Below are 14,405 nucleotides of genomic sequence, written 5' to 3'. Positions count from 1 at the left end.
TCCGCCTCCCCCCACCCTCACCATCAGCGCCCCGTCAGCCACCCCGCAGCCAGGCGGGCACTGGCAGGACGCAGCCCCCCAGCTGGCGGAAGAGCATCCTGTGCCCCGGTGAGGTGGCCGAATCCTGCCTGGAGCCTCCCAGGCCCTGCCCGGTGTCCCTGCTTTTGCTGTTGGCAGCTCAGAGGGGAGCAGCGCTTGCCACCCCATGGATGTGGGGCTCTCGATGGCAGGAGGGACCTCCCTGGTGGCAGGGGGATGGGGATTTGGGCATGGGGGGCTGAAGGGACTCTCCCTCCAGAGCTGCAAAGGCTGGAAAAAGCTCATTTTTTAATGGAAACGGAGAGCATCCCGCTCCCACAAGACCCCGAAGAGCGGCTCCGTGCAGAGACGGCAGGCAGCTTGGCTAGCACTGGTGATGCGTGGGCTCCCGCCGGGGATGCAGGTGTGTGCCGGGGCGCCCCGGCAGCTGCCGGCGCGGGGACGGGCTCAGCGGGCTTTCAGGGTCACCTCCACTGGGAAATGGTCACTGACGGCCAAAGCCTGGGTGCGGGGGGAAAGCAGAGAGGCAGCTGAGCTCGTCTGGACCTGCCGTCACTGTCGTGGTCAGCTGGGACCCCAACGCTCCTCTCTGACCCCAAAATTTAGACCAGACCCCAAAATGCTCAGGCTGGGGGTTTGCAGCAGTGCAGGGGGGGGGGCTGGGTCACCCTTGGGTGCAGCCTGGGGAACAGGGACCCCCCCAGTGCTCCCGGGAGGCTTGGTGGGTTGGATCCCGGTGCCGGTGGGCTCGTGTGCCCCAGCCCCTCACTCACATCCTTGTTCTGGAGGTTGAAAGTCTTCTGGAAGTTGTTGACAGTGGCGGAGCCGGGCTCGATGTCTTGGCGCAGCGCAGCACCGCAGGCGATGATGCTGCCGGGGCATCGCGGGGGTGTTAGTGCCCACCGGGACCCCCCGTGCCAGCTCCCGTGCCCCCGCCGTGGCACCCACCGGTCGTAGGCGCAGTCGGTGGTGGTAGCGACGGTGGTGTCGGCGCTGTCGGGGATGAGCCACTCGCAGGCGTCGAGGGAGCGCAGGCGGATGGACGGCCACTGGGTGCTGGTCACGTAGGAGCAGTCGGCGTTGAAGTCACCCAGGAGGAAGATGTTCTGCGGGGCAGCACGCTGTGTCCCTGCCCACGGACCTTACGGGGCACCACGAGCTCCCTAAAATCTTGCGAGGCAGCGAGACACCCCCCCGGGGCTCCCCAGCACGGCGGGACGAGCTCCCAGTAATGGCACTGGAGCCACCCAGCTGCTCCCAGCCCAGGTGGCACCCGCTCCATTGGGTATGAGAAGTCTCCCGTGGGACACGTCCATCCCAGGACAGCCGCTGGGACGCGCGGTGTCCGTACCCCAGCCTGCCCAGCTGCCCCAGGGAGGAGCCGAGCTCCCCGCCACCACTTACGTTAGTCGCCCACTTGTTGACGACGTCAGTGTAGACGTCGTAGAGCGCGTCAATCTCTTCAGCCGCACTGCTGGGCTCGGAGTGCAGGGGCACCATCACGAACTCCTCCACCTCTGTCAGACAGGCACCCGTCAGCCCCTGGCTCGGGTGCAGCACCCAGGAAGGGACCGGGAACCCCGGGGGACCACCTGGGCCAAGCCCCAGCTACCGGCCGGGAAAAGCTGCTGAAGGGAAAGGGTGATGGGAGGTGATGGGAGATGCCAAGTGATGGGAGATGGGAGGTGATGGGTGATGGGAGATGCCAAGTGATGGGAGGTGATAGGAGATGGCAGATGATAGGAGACAGCACGCAACTGGAGGAGGCATATGGTGGGATATAGTATGAGATGGGAGGTAGCAGGTGATGGGATGTGGGACACGATGGGAAACAGCTGGAGAAGTGAGATGGCACACAACTGGAGACGGTGCATGATGGGAGATGGCACGTGGTGGGAAAGAGCAGGCAGTGCCTGCCATGCTGGGCAGGTACCCAGGACCCCCAGGCACCTACGTGTGGGAGAAGGCCCCACAGCAGTGAAGGACCCCAGTGGAGTCCCTGAGCTGGTCTCCAGGGTGGACCTCCCCACCTGGTGGGCACCCCCACGCAGAGGGGACCCCGTGCCAGGTCTGGGAAGCCCCCAACACCAGCTCTGCTCACGTGTGGTGGGTGAGAAGAACTTCACGATGAAGGGCTCCCTGCTGAAGGTATCGGTCCCGCAGGGCTCGCAGCCATCGTCATAGTAGTAGCTTCCCAGCACGGAGACCATGTCTGACCTGAGGTAGGAGAGCGGGGCAGCCCCTGGCACCGTTCCTGCTGCAGCCGAGGCCTCCAAAGGTACCCGCCACCCTTTGGGGTCTGCTGGAGGGGACAGCAGGTGACACGGGGGATGCCAGACCCTGGCCACATCCCTTACCTGTAGACGAAGAGGTACTGCTCCTTGTAGCTGGTCCGACCCAGGGGGATGCTGTCCAAAAAGCTGTATGGGTGTGGTGACGCACTGGGAGCGAGATGCAGAGAGGGTGAGAGGAGGCTCCCGGTGCCCCCCAGCACCCATCGGGCTCTCTCCGGCAGAGCCAGAGGTGCCCCAGCACAGAAACGCCAGCCGGGATCTGTCCTAGCATCCCATTTGCAGGCACCCTCCGCTCTGTGTCATTGGGGTCACCTGTTGAGCCGGTCCATGAGCAGCTTCACAGCACTCAGGTCAGCGTCCCGGACCTCCTGCACCAAGGTGATGTCATACTCCATCAGGATCTAGGGGGACAAGCTCAGAGCTGCTCGCCACTGGCCAGGAACTGCTCATGGGGGCACCCATGGGTGCCTAGGCTGGGCTGTGAAGGCTCCCAGGCTGGCAACGGGAGGGCAGCAGGAACCCCAGAGCCAGGGAGGGAGCTCCTCTGCTGGTGTCCTCTGGCTTGGAAGGGCCCTGGGGTGACACAGTGCCCTCTAACACCCGTCGGTCTACCACCCGCCATCCCAGCAGCTCCTTGTGCACAGGCTGCTCTGAGCGAGGAACCTGGGCAGCACCGAGCATCACTTGTCCTTGGCTGAGTACCAGCAAGAATGGAGATGGCCCAAGGTTGGGGATGGTGATAGGGGAAGAGCAGATGGGTGGATGGAAGGAGAGATGGATGGATGGATGGATGGATGCAGGCAGGGATGGATGGATGGATGGATGGAGGCAGGGATGGATGTGAGGGGTGGACAGGTGGATTGATGGGTTAGTGGATGCACAGATGGACACACAGATGGATGGATGCCTGCAGAAAGCTGGTGTCCAACTGCCACAAGCCAGCTGCATCCCAGAGACTGGAGAGTGGCCAGGACTGCTCCTCTCCCCCCAGCACTCACAGAGACAATGATATCTGCGATAGTCTGGTTGGATATCTTGCTGTCCCCAAACGCCTTGATGTTGAAGGCACTGATCTTCAGCGTGGTGGCAACGTGCAGCAGGAGAGCTGCAACCAGCAGCGACAGCACCAGCTTCGAGGCCGCCATCCTGCGTGCAGAGGGGCAGGGACGGGCTCAGCCCCCTGGCTGGGAGGGGAATTTGGCACAGACAAGGGTGACCAGGGTATTCCCACTGGCCATACTGGTTTCACTGGAAGGCATCTGTTTTCCGGTGAACCACCCAGACCCAGGGATGGTGCACTCCCTTCCAGCCATCCGGCTCCTGCCTCATGCAGGGTTTTATCCTGCCTGTCCCTCCTGGAGGGAGGCCAGATCGCCCGCGAGGCTGGAGCGGATAACTCACTGGCAAAGGAGCAAATGCCAGTTCATGGTGACGCAGAGCGGTCGCTTCCTCATTCACCGCCCTCAGCCCGGACACCTCTCCTGGCCTGGGATGGGCGGCAGTGGCCGGGGACACCCAGGTCCCTTGGCTTGTGCCTCTCCCACCCCTCCCTGGGTCTGCGCCAGAGACGCAAAAGACCCTACAGCAGCCGTGCTGGGGCAGAGCAAGGGATGGATCCCCCCCTGACACCCGCCCTCACCTCCTTCCCTGCCTGGAGCGTCGTCACCTGGGGTACCCTGCCCCCCCTGCCCCCCAGCACTGCCCCTGCCCCATCCTCACCCAGGCCGGAGTCCCCCGGGACCCCCCGCCGAGGCAGTGCGGCAGCTCCCACCCACGGGAAAAGGCATTTGGGAAGTATTTCCCGTGGCGCCCGGCTCCCCGGGGTAATATTTCACCAGCGGATGGGATCCGAGCCCTGCCCAAGCCCAGGCGCCTGGAAGCGCCCGGCCCCGCCGGCAGCCCCGGCAAGAAGGGCTGAGAGGACCAGCGAACACCCAGCCCGACCTGGGGAGCAGCCTGCTGCCCCCCAGCTCGCTTTTTCTTCTGGGGCGGCTGCTCTAGTTAAATCCCCACCTTTCGCCGCTCGCATCCTCGCTACGGCTGCAAACGCTACCATCCGTAACGCCGCAGTCCCTCCAGTCGGTACCGCGGCGGTTCGGTAACGCCACGATTTGGTAAGGTTATGATTCAGTCATGCCACAAACTGCCCAAAACCCCACAAGTCCTCCCTGGCAGAGGCACCTATAGAGGACCGTGTCCATCCCGGGTGATGCTCGCGAGCTGCGTCCAGGCTCAGCACCGGCAGAGCGTCTCGGTAAAATTAAGTCGAGCTGGAGAAGGCGATGTTGGGAGAGGGGAGCAGGACGTACCTTTGGTGTCGTCCGAGGTCTCTGGAAGGAGAAGGAGTCGCGCCTGCATTTATGGGGAGGGACGTGCTCACCTTGCCAAGTGGTGGCCCAGCCAAGGAGCGTGTGAGGCCGCAGGGTCCATATGGCATTTTTCACGGAAATAAAGGTGTGCTCAGTGAAAAAAACAACCTTTCAAGCAGCGCCAACGCCTCTCACCAAAGGTAAGGCTGAGAATGTGCCTCAATCGATAAAATCGATGACAAGAGGTCTGTGAGGTGTAAGTGAATCCCAGAGACCGCTCGTGGGGAACAGCAGCTCCCCAAAACGGGACGTGGGCAGCTCTCACTCATCACCAGCTACAATTTCTCTTAAAAAGTGTTTATTTCACCAACACCAACCGTTCCTATCCAGCACCCCACATTTCCAACAAACCGGTTTCAGGCGAGAGCCCGGTGCTGGGGGCTGAGCGCAGCCGGTGCATCCCGGTGTGGCCCCGCCAGCTTTGGTCTTTGGGTGTGGAGCCGAGCTGGGAGTACCGAAAAATGACGGGAGGTCACCCGGGACGGGCCCCATCCCCAGAGGGGCCTGTGCAGCACTGGGGGGTGGCAGCCCCCCACCCTGCATGCTCCCACAGTCACCCCAGTGGCCTTGGCTGATGTCCCGGTGCTCCCTGGCCTCCAAAGGCAGCTGCTGCTTTCCCAGGAGGGCAGTGCTCCTTAGGGGCTGGGGGGTCTGCCAGCTCCCCCCGGGGCCAAGCCCCCCGCCAAAGCAGGGCCAGGGCCTGCACCCCACTCCCCACAGTGGGATCAGGGCTGGCCTAGACCCCCCCTCAGTGGGGCTGTGGCTTCCCAGGTCAGCCCCAGGGCTAGAACACCCCCCCCCGGGCCAACACCCTCCCGGGCCATGACCCCCCCCCCGGGCCAACACCCGCCCGGGCCAACACCCCCCCCAGGGCCAGAACACCGCCCCGGGCCATGACTTCCCCCCGGGCCAACACCCTCCCCAGGGCCAGAACACCCCCCCGGGTCCTGACCACCCCCCGGGCCAACACCCCCCCCCCCAGGGCCAGGCTCTCCCAGGCCAAGACCCCCCAGGGCCAGACCCCCTCTGAGCCAAGATCCCCTCAGAGCCAGCCCCCCCCCCGTGCCCAGCCCCCCCAGGGCCAGCCCCCCCCCCCAGGCCAAGGCTCCCTCAGAGTCAGCCCCCCCCTCCCCCGCTTCTCTCCTCGCCGCTTCTCCCCGCCGCCGTTACGGGCGGGGCCGCCAGGGGGCGCTGCCGGCGGCGGGCGCTCGTGGCCCTTTTTTGTCCGTCGCGGGCTGCCGTAGCGCCCGTCCGCTCTGCGCTGTGGGAGGCCGCGCCGAGCGGGGTCGGGCCGGGCCGGAGGGGCGGCGGCGGGGAAGGAAGAGTCGGAAGAGTCCGTTCTCGGTGGGACCGGAGCCATGAGCGATATCCGTCACTCGTTGCTGCGGCGGGACGCGCTGAGCGCCGCCAAGGAGGTGCTGTACCACCTGGATATCTACTTCAGTAGCCAGCTGCAGAGCGCCCCGCTGCCCCTGGTCGACAAGGGCCCGGCCGAGCTCCTGGAGGAGTTCCTCTTCCAGGTCCCCAAGGAGCGCGGTGCTCCGCCCAAGGTGGGCCCCGACCGCGGGCCGGTTGGGGGGGGGGCGAGGCCTGGCGGGGCCCTGAGAGTCCGAACAGGGTCCCCGGGGGGCTGATGGAGGCCCCGGGGAAGCAGGGTGGGCCCTGGGGGCTGACGGCAAGAGGCTGGTCGTAGCTCCAGGGGGTGGCTGTGGAGGCTGAGGCCCCGGGAGCTCAAGGCAGGGTCCCTGGGCGGGGGGGGGCTGCTGCTGGAGGCTGAGCTCTCAGGAGGACAGGATGGGGTCCCTGGGGTGCTGGTGACAGGGGTTTTTTTGGGGAGGGGGCTGGCTGGCAAGAGCCCGATGGACTGGCCAGGACTCTGGGAGACCAGATAGGACCCCGTGGAGGGGTGGTGGGTCCCGAGGCCCCTGGGGACTGCCCCCAGCCTCACAGTGCTGCAGCTGAGCTGTACCGGGGCTTTAGGTAGCCGAGTGTGGGCTGGAGCTGCGGAGGGGACCTCCCAGAGAGCAGAAACCACAGCAGCTGGTGAATGTTGGGGTTCGGGGGCTCGGGGGGCTGCTGGGCCCAGCTGTGACTAAGGGCTGCCCAGCAGTGCCCTCTGTGCTGTTATTTGGAGGGGGAAGAAATATGTTTACCCCAGTATTGCTATAGGTCTTATCTATCAGTTCACGGGCAGCGCTTGCTGGTACGGCAAGCACCAACCTTGGGTATCCAGGTATTCAAATACAACCTAGAGCTTTTCTGTGTAAGTCGGTGAATGCAGTGGTGATTCGGGAAGCTTGAGTATCTGTGCTGTATATATAGATTGAGTTTCTGACACCTGAGGGAAGTTGTCAGCCTTTACTGTTCCTGTCTGTCACCAAAGCAGCTCTCAATTTTTCAAGAGCCCTAGTATATTTTGCAGCTTTGCTTTTGTTTTCTTTCAGAGATTGAATTCACTTCAGGAACTTCAGCTCCTTGAGATCATGTGCAATTATTTCCAAGAGCAAACCAAGGATTCAGTCCGGCAGATCATTTTCTCATCTCTCTTCAGCCCTCAAGGAAACAAAGCAGATGACAGCAGGATGGCTTTACTAGGAAAACTGGTTTCCATGGCAGTAGCTGTGTGCAGGGTTCCCGTTCTGGAATGCGCTGCCTTCTGGCTGCAGGTACAGCTGCTGTGCAGGCAGGGCAGTCTCGGGGAAGGAGCAAGGGAGTGTGCAGTGATGGGTATGGGTGAACTGAGACAGAGTGTCACCTAATGGTCTGTGACAGCCAGATGCAGTCAGCTGCAGTCACTTTAAGATGCTACATCAGCTGGCTGCTGCAGCTACATTCACCCCGTCTGCGCTTGTGTCCATTCCTCTGCTCTAGCATGAAGGTAGAGCTTTTGCCAATCCGTTTGTGTGCTGCACTCGCAGAAGAAAATTTGTGGTTTGGTTTTGGGTTTTTTTTTTACTGTGGGTGAAAGTTTTATTGTTGGTTTGTGGGGTTTTTTCCACCTAACCCCAGCATGTCGAAAGGGATCAGTGGAGTCTTTGACCGACACAGGGAACAGAACTAGGGCAGTTTGTGGTCACATTGCCCAAAGACACCAACTCTGGAGTCTGGGAAATAAACTGTCCCTCATGTGCAAGTTTGGGCATGGCAGAAGAGTCAAACCTCTCTCTTGAGATCTGGGCACAAAATACTTGTGTCTGGTATTCATATCCATGAATGCAGCGTATCCGGGATCTCTTCTATCTCCTCCATTGAGATTCCCCACTGAAGACCTTGGGAAGTGCATCTTTGTTCCCGCTGCCTTTGCGGGATGTGCAGAAGGGCTTTACAAAAGACGAAGAGCAGAAAGACTGTGCTAGGAGGGAAGGGTGGTAGGAGGCAGACCGGTACATTTTCTGAGGGGTCCTTCTTTTCCCACCTGGTGAGCCTTGGTAGTGGAGGAGGAGATGTAGCCTGGATAGCAAAAGAAGGTGTTTTTTGCAGGTCGCAGTTCTGAAGGGACATGAGGATTGCACAGAATTTTTCCGCATTGAAAATGTCAAGCGTAACTGAGAGGTTACTGAACTAGTTGAACTACAGAACTATCTTGCTGAAGTAGTAAAAAAACCTCTCTGAGTCAAAATATTGATGTAAAAGGCTTTAATTTTAAATTACGGATATTGTAAACATAAAATATCACCACCTATTTTAATATTGTGAAATAGTAATTTTATTTCTGTATGAGTCAATCTTTGATATGCACAGAGAGAGAGAGAGAAAGCACACTTTAGTTTTGGGAAAGTGGAAACACAAATGTTGAAACAGCGAAGCTGCTGGGTGAGGTGGGCAGGCAGAGTGTTTGGGCAACGTAAACTTTGAGGTCAGCTCTGTAGAATTTTCTGCGATTTGGTTTAATCCACTTTTCCTTGTGTGCCGTCCCACACCCCTGCAGCGAACCCCCGCTGTGTACTGCGTGAGGCTAGCCCGAGCCTTGGTTGATGACTACTGCAACTTGGTGCCAGGGTCCATCCAGACGCTGAAGCAGATATTCAGCGCCAGTCCTCGCTTCTGCTGCCAGTTCATTACCTCTGTCACAGCGCTCTACGACCTCTCTTCAGGTAAGTGTTTCCAAGCTGTGTCTTTCAAAGTAAGAGATGCAGGATAATGCAACGCAAGTTAACTGTTGCAAGTGAAATAACTGCTGGAATTCTAAGGATGCTTGTTACCATGTAATTATTGCCAGAAGCAGCTCAGGGGTGTGGCTGTTGCATCATTTGTGAGCATAAAAATAGCCACTCAGTGGCTGAAGGGGGAGCCTTTGCTGGAGAGGCAGCCAGGTACTGCCTGACATGAAGGGCAGCGTGGAGCAGAGGGCAAAGGATGTGAGGACCTTATTGATTGAGCAGCTCTAGGAGTGACAGCAGACCTGCCTATCTGATCTGCCTGGGCTGGGCAGTTTGGCCTCCCTGTTGTGTGTCACCTACCCAACACGTAGGCTCTGTCAGTCCAATTCCTCCCAAAAATGGGGAACATGCAAATTCTGAACACTTGCCAGCTGGAGCAGGATTTCTGTTGAGCAGTGACAAGAAATGCAATCCATGACGTGCCTCCAATGTGCTCTTTAACCGCATGTGTGACCAGCGACCTTGTCTCAGGTGGTTGTTGCTCAGACACTAGAAACATGAAGGTGTCTAAAATAAGATTTACCTTTACTCAGCCAGAGAGACAGAGAGCTCGTGGTAGACTAGGGAACAACCATACACTAAATACCAACATCACATATAATCCAAAAAAGCAAATGCTGTTTGTTATTGATAGAGGAAATGCTTTGCATGGTCTTCTCCAGATAAGCAGCTTGACATTAGAGAAAGAGAGGTGCAGGCTTAGCCTTATTTTTTTTTTTAAACAAAGTATTTGGTAGAGCTTGTAGCATATTCTTCCTCAGTACTTTATATCTGTTTTGTGCAACCACTTGGAAACTCATCCAACTATGTAAAAGACATGTCAGAAAGGAAATAACATGGGTTACGGGAAGTAGTTTTTTTATTTAATTCCTTAGTTTGAGATGTCATTGGTGAGACAAGAAAAGGAAGCTCGCTCTTCAAGGAGCGGTCTGTAACTGGGCAGTCTCCACCGCATCCTGAGGACAGGAGTCAGTCACACAAACAGCAGTATCTGTGATACTCAGAGGTCTCAGAAAAGCTAAAAACTGGAAAATACCCATTCTGTATCCAGTGCACATCAGTAATTCGGTAGTCCAGAAGATTTGTCGTGTAAGTTGCGTCAGGTACAAAAGACCTGACTAGATAGTTCCACCCTGAGCCCTTTGACACTGTACGCAACTCGCAACGAAAGTACGTTGCTCTATCCAGTAGCCCGCCCCTCTCACGGGATGATGCACAATTACTGTGAAGTCGATGTTTCTCTCATCTGTAGTCAAGCTGCAGTTCAGGACCACCTTTTGCTTCTTACTTGGAGCTTTACATAATCTTATAATCCTTTACCTGTCATGTGATCGTGTTGTTGCGTTACGTTTTTCCACAAGGCGTGCTTGTTTAGGTAAGTCTTAAAGGAAATGAGTTGAATGATTGGGGTGAAGAGAAAGAAGTGCCAACAAGTTTTTCCTATTCCCTTGCCCATTGTACTTCCTGTGGCAAGGGATAAATGGAGACTGAGTTTAGAGAAAAAGTGAGCAGGTGATGAGTGGGTGAGAAGAAAATGACAAAAGAAGCTTTGCTGGGAAACGGGATAAATGTTGGCTTTTGGTGGTGTCTTCAGAATAGGTAGAGGAGGTGAAGTTGACAGGAACGTGGTTGTGTCTTCCCTGGGACAAACAAGTATCTACCTTTGGTGTCTTGGAAAAAACCAGCAGAGTTGGGGAGGTTCTGAAATTGTAATTGTGACAGTGCAGGAAGGGTGTGCGTGAGAGATTAATTAATTAAAGACTGCTGTCCTGTGCTTCAGTGCAAGGCTCGGCTTACCCAACGATATCTTTCCTATCTTCAGATGACCTCATCCCTCCTTCAGATCTGCTCGAGTTGATTGTTTCCTGGATCTTTGAAGACCCTCGCTTGATCCTCATCACCTTTCTAAACACACCTATTGCAGCCAACCTGCCAATAGGGTTTTTAGAGCTCACCCCGCTGACCGGACTGATCCGTTGGTGCGTGAAGGCCCCCTTGGCTTATAAAAGGAAGAAGAAAGCCTCTCTCTCAAATGGACATCCTCCCAGCAAAATTGCCAAGGACTCGGCTTCAGGAGAAGACAGAGATTGCCATCAGCTGTATTCAAAACTGCATCTAAGTGTCCTGCAGGTTCTTATGATGCTTCAGGGGCATTTAACGGAGAAGAACCTTTATGGGCGCCTGGGGCTGGTACCCTTTGACCACGTGGTTCCACTCGTTGAGGAAATTAACAGACTATCTGACGAACTCAATCCTCTCAACGCATCCAAAGAGATTGAACTGGCTCTAGACAGGCTGGCTCAGGCTTTGCAAGTGGCCATGGCATCAGGAGCGCTCCTGTGCACTAGAGGTAAGTTGTCGGTGGGACTGGCAGAGACCCTGGTACGGGATTCTTTTCCTCTAGTGCGTGGATGTTGTAAGAGGGAGTTTTGGGATGGGGAGAGTAAAGATGAAGGTGTTCACAGCAGACATAGTAGTTTGCTGCTCTTAGGAAGCTCTTAGGTGCAGGAAATAGTTCAGGAAAAATAACTGGATGGAGAGTAAGAAAGGAGAGATCACTGATGCGGTTGACTGGTGCGTTGCTTTGCAGAGCTGAAGAGTTGATCTTCTACCTTGCAGCGTGCACAAGGGGGTTATATCTGGGTGTCCAGCACGGGGACGAATTTGACCCCCTCAAAATAGCTTGTAGCTATTTAAAAAGCACTGTTTAATTGTGCTTCAATTTGACTTCTCTGAGTTTGCCTGCTGGAGGAGAGACAGTGAAGCAGATGAACCATGGGGTGGGTGTGCTAGACAAGGAGTTTGAACAGCAAACAAAAACTGTTCATCTGGAACTTCTGGGCCTTCAGTGCGTATGATTTCAGTTAAACTTAGCAAAGAAGCCTGCTAATGTGGCTTTTGTCTGTCTGTCCTGATGCTAAAACCAGTTCTTTTCAAAGACCTGCAGAGATGAAAATGGGAAGTCCCACAGCACAGGGTCGGCCAGACATACTGTTTTCTTGATACATTCTCTTGAAAACAAGCAATTTTTAGTGAGACCAGAGGGCTTAAATCTCCCCAACAGCTGAGGCAGTTAGCGCAGACCCTGGCTGTGGAGAGCAGCGTCTGCTGAAGCAGGTGCCTGAGGCTTTTGCTCTGGCTGAACCAGTGCTGCTGGTCAAATCTCAACGTTCTTCTCTCTAATCTTTCATAAAGTAGCTCTGAGTGTAAGAAGAACAGGCAGAAAAGTGGAGATTTTTGAGTTAATGGCTGGTTTTGGCTGTGTTTTTTCTTAGCTGTTCACCTGGTATGTTCTGAGCGCTTGCTCTTACTGTAGAAGTGGAAGGTAGTTTGGTATAAGTAGCTGCTGAAATACCAGTTCTTTCAGTGTTTTGGGGGTGCGTTTATCTACAGAGGCAGGAGTTTGTTCTCAAGCTGTTCCTGAAAGGACTCCAGCAACAGGATATTTTCTTAAATACCTTGGTTGTAGCTATTCTGTTTTAGCAGAAGTTTGGAGATGGTAAAAAAAGGTGCAATTTCTCATTGACAGACCTCAGCAAGAAAAAACCCCAATCCTTTCTTTACATTAGCACTGTTTAAAAAACCCCAAACCAACACAAAACAGGTATTAGGTAAGCTTTGCCTTGCTTTGACCTGATGCCGTTCTCATCGTAAATGCCATGTCCCATGGGCAGAGTCATACCTTGTATTTCCTATGTCTTAGTTACTTCTTGATAGTATATTGATATTGCAAATCCTATACTAAGGCTTGGTCTGCCCTGAAATGAAGCTGCATGTCCCATATGGCAGCGTAGGTTAAATGTTGAACGTACATTAAAGTGTTTGGTGCGGAAAGCTGAGGTAGTAACTGGTGAGATGGAGAAACATTTTCTCTCCTATGGAATTTTTTTGGCCTGAGAATGGGATTCTGGATCTGTTGATCAGTGGAGCTTTTTCAGTAATCTGACCTTCCTAGGCAGGAGAGTGCAGAGGAAAATTGCTCTAATTTCTGCTGTACCCTTATTGTTATGTCTTCTGTCCTCTTTCAGATGACTTGAGAACTGTGTGTTCCAGGCTACCGCATAACAAGTAAGAGACTTTCCTACAGCTGTGTCGGTTCTGATGCGTATTCCGAGACATATGCTTGAGGGCTGTTGAGACAAAATCTCTAAAAATTTGTGCTTACTTTCTGGAAGTTGGTCTTTATTCACACATAGCTGAGCACGAGGGTAAAGGTGATAGTGCTGGCTACTTCTTCCCTTGCAAGCTGGACTCCTGACTGAAGGAGGCTTCAGTGACTCCCACCATATTGATGGTCTTGCCCAGCACAGAAAAGGCAAAATGAAATTACAGTGCGGAACCTGCCCCAGAGTTGTCCCGTCCCAACTTCCCGCTTGTTTTACCTGACCCTAAGCTGAACTGCACTTTGCTTCTTACCTCTTTGCAAAGAGCAACCAAGTTAAAAAACAAACAAACAAAAAAAAAAGAAAGGAAGGAAAAAGAGTCTGCTGGGAGCTGTACAGAGCATAGTTGAGGCACTGTCCTCTTGCCTGTCAGCAGTGCTGTGTGTTGGTTATGAATTGTCCTTAGAGCCAGGCCCTTGTGGGCTGGGGAGAGCCATGACGAAAGCCTTCTCTAAATAATCCTCACGCCTGTCTGAATTTCTCTCCACAGCCTGCTGCAGCTGGTGATTTCAGGTCCAGTCCAGCAACCGACCCACGGTGCTCTGCCACCAGGATTTTATCCTCATATCCATACTCCTCCTCTGGGCTACCCCGCTCACCCTGCGCTACCCGCTCACCCGGCTCACCCGGCGCTCCCGGCTCACCCCGTACAAACGTTTATACCAGGAATGACATTCCCATACCGACCTATCCGCTAAAACGCTAAGACTGTAGAGTGTACCCAGTTTCCCTTAGTTTGAGGAAGCCTTGCAGATGAAACCAAATGTCTTGGGAACCACATTTTCCTCTTTGGTGTAAAGCTGAGCAATGCCTGCGTCAGGGATCAGCCCTCCGGCAGTAGAGAAGACGCAGACGGGTAGGCTGCAGTCGATTTGGATGTGGGATGCAGATACTAAGGCAGATCGTAGGGGGTGGAAAAAGTCAACAGAAACTTCAAACTTCTGCCACATGCAGAAATTTTTGATCCATCTTGTTTCATATAATCACCACGGGTATGATATTTCTCAATCGTGTTTTTTTCAGTAGCCCTGATCTGTTCACGGCACGGTGAGCCCCCGGCTAGTCCTGCTCTCGAAGGGCCAGAAAGAAAGGCGGGAGATTTTTTTTCAAGCTCATCCGCTCCAGCCTGCTCGTTTCTTTGTAAATGTTTGTATCTATAGCTACAGAGTATGTGTACACTGTATATTTTTGGAACACAAATGTTTGTTTCAGAAGCACAAGGTAGAGTAAAGCAGCACTTCCTATTAAAGGAAACAATTTAAGAAGTGTAAAATAATTCTTTATCTTTCAAAGAGTGATTAGAAGGCCCAACTAGGGAGGAAACAAAACCCTTTGTGGCTGCAGTGATCCATCATCCTCCAGGCTCGGGAAATGCCCTCT

General features: G+C 55.0%; 2 protein-coding genes across 2 annotated transcripts; one reads left to right on the top strand and one right to left on the bottom strand.

The window, feature by feature from the left end:
• Positions 1 to 301: 301 nt before the first annotated feature.
• On the bottom strand, positions 302 to 4,681 carry LOC129213396 (deoxyribonuclease-1-like). Its single transcript, XM_054843325.1, has 9 exons — positions 4,643 to 4,681; positions 3,332 to 3,479; positions 2,646 to 2,734; positions 2,397 to 2,480; positions 2,141 to 2,256; positions 1,444 to 1,556; positions 988 to 1,145; positions 813 to 909; positions 302 to 540 (listed from the first exon to the last, which is right to left on the bottom strand). The coding sequence occupies exons 2-9, from the start codon at positions 3,476 to 3,478 to the stop codon at positions 487 to 489; spliced, it is 858 nt and encodes a 285-aa protein (XP_054699300.1). The 5' UTR covers position 3,479; positions 4,643 to 4,681; the 3' UTR covers positions 302 to 486.
• Positions 4,682 to 5,935: 1,254 nt separating this feature from the next.
• On the top strand, positions 5,936 to 14,287 carry INTS15 (integrator complex subunit 15). The gene is made up of 6 exons (XM_054843632.1): positions 5,936 to 6,252; positions 7,147 to 7,368; positions 8,631 to 8,796; positions 10,685 to 11,212; positions 12,891 to 12,930; positions 13,516 to 14,287. Exons 1-6 carry the CDS (start codon positions 6,061 to 6,063, stop codon positions 13,721 to 13,723), a joined length of 1,356 nt encoding a protein of 451 aa, XP_054699607.1. The 5' UTR covers positions 5,936 to 6,060; the 3' UTR covers positions 13,724 to 14,287.
• The last annotated feature ends 118 nt before the right edge of the window (positions 14,288 to 14,405 follow it).

Source organism: Grus americana, chromosome 15, assembly GCF_028858705.1.
Source record: "Grus americana isolate bGruAme1 chromosome 15, bGruAme1.mat, whole genome shotgun sequence".
Classification (NCBI taxonomy): Eukaryota; Metazoa; Chordata; class Aves; order Gruiformes; family Gruidae; genus Grus; species Grus americana.
Note: the sequence above shows the minus strand (reverse complement) of the source record. Positions and strands in the feature narration are given on the sequence as shown.

Coding starts and splice junctions, on each gene's coding strand:
- LOC129213396 (XM_054843325.1), bottom strand. CDS start 3,478: ATGGCGGCCTCGAAGCTGGTGCTGTCGCTGCTGGTTGCAGCTCTCCTG. Junction 2,481..2,645: donor CTCATGGACCGGCTCAACAG/GTGACCCCAATG, acceptor TCTCGCTCCCAG/TGCGTCACCACACCCATACA. Junction 1,557..2,140: donor GTTCTTCTCACCCACCACAC/GTGAGCAGAGCT, acceptor CCTGTCTGACAG/AGGTGGAGGAGTTCGTGATG.
- INTS15 (XM_054843632.1), top strand. CDS start 6,061: ATGAGCGATATCCGTCACTCGTTGCTGCGGCGGGACGCGCTGAGCGCC. Junction 11,213..12,890: donor AGCGCTCCTGTGCACTAGAG/GTAAGTTGTCGG, acceptor GTCCTCTTTCAG/ATGACTTGAGAACTGTGTGT. Junction 12,931..13,515: donor TCCAGGCTACCGCATAACAA/GTAAGAGACTTT, acceptor TTCTCTCCACAG/CCTGCTGCAGCTGGTGATTT.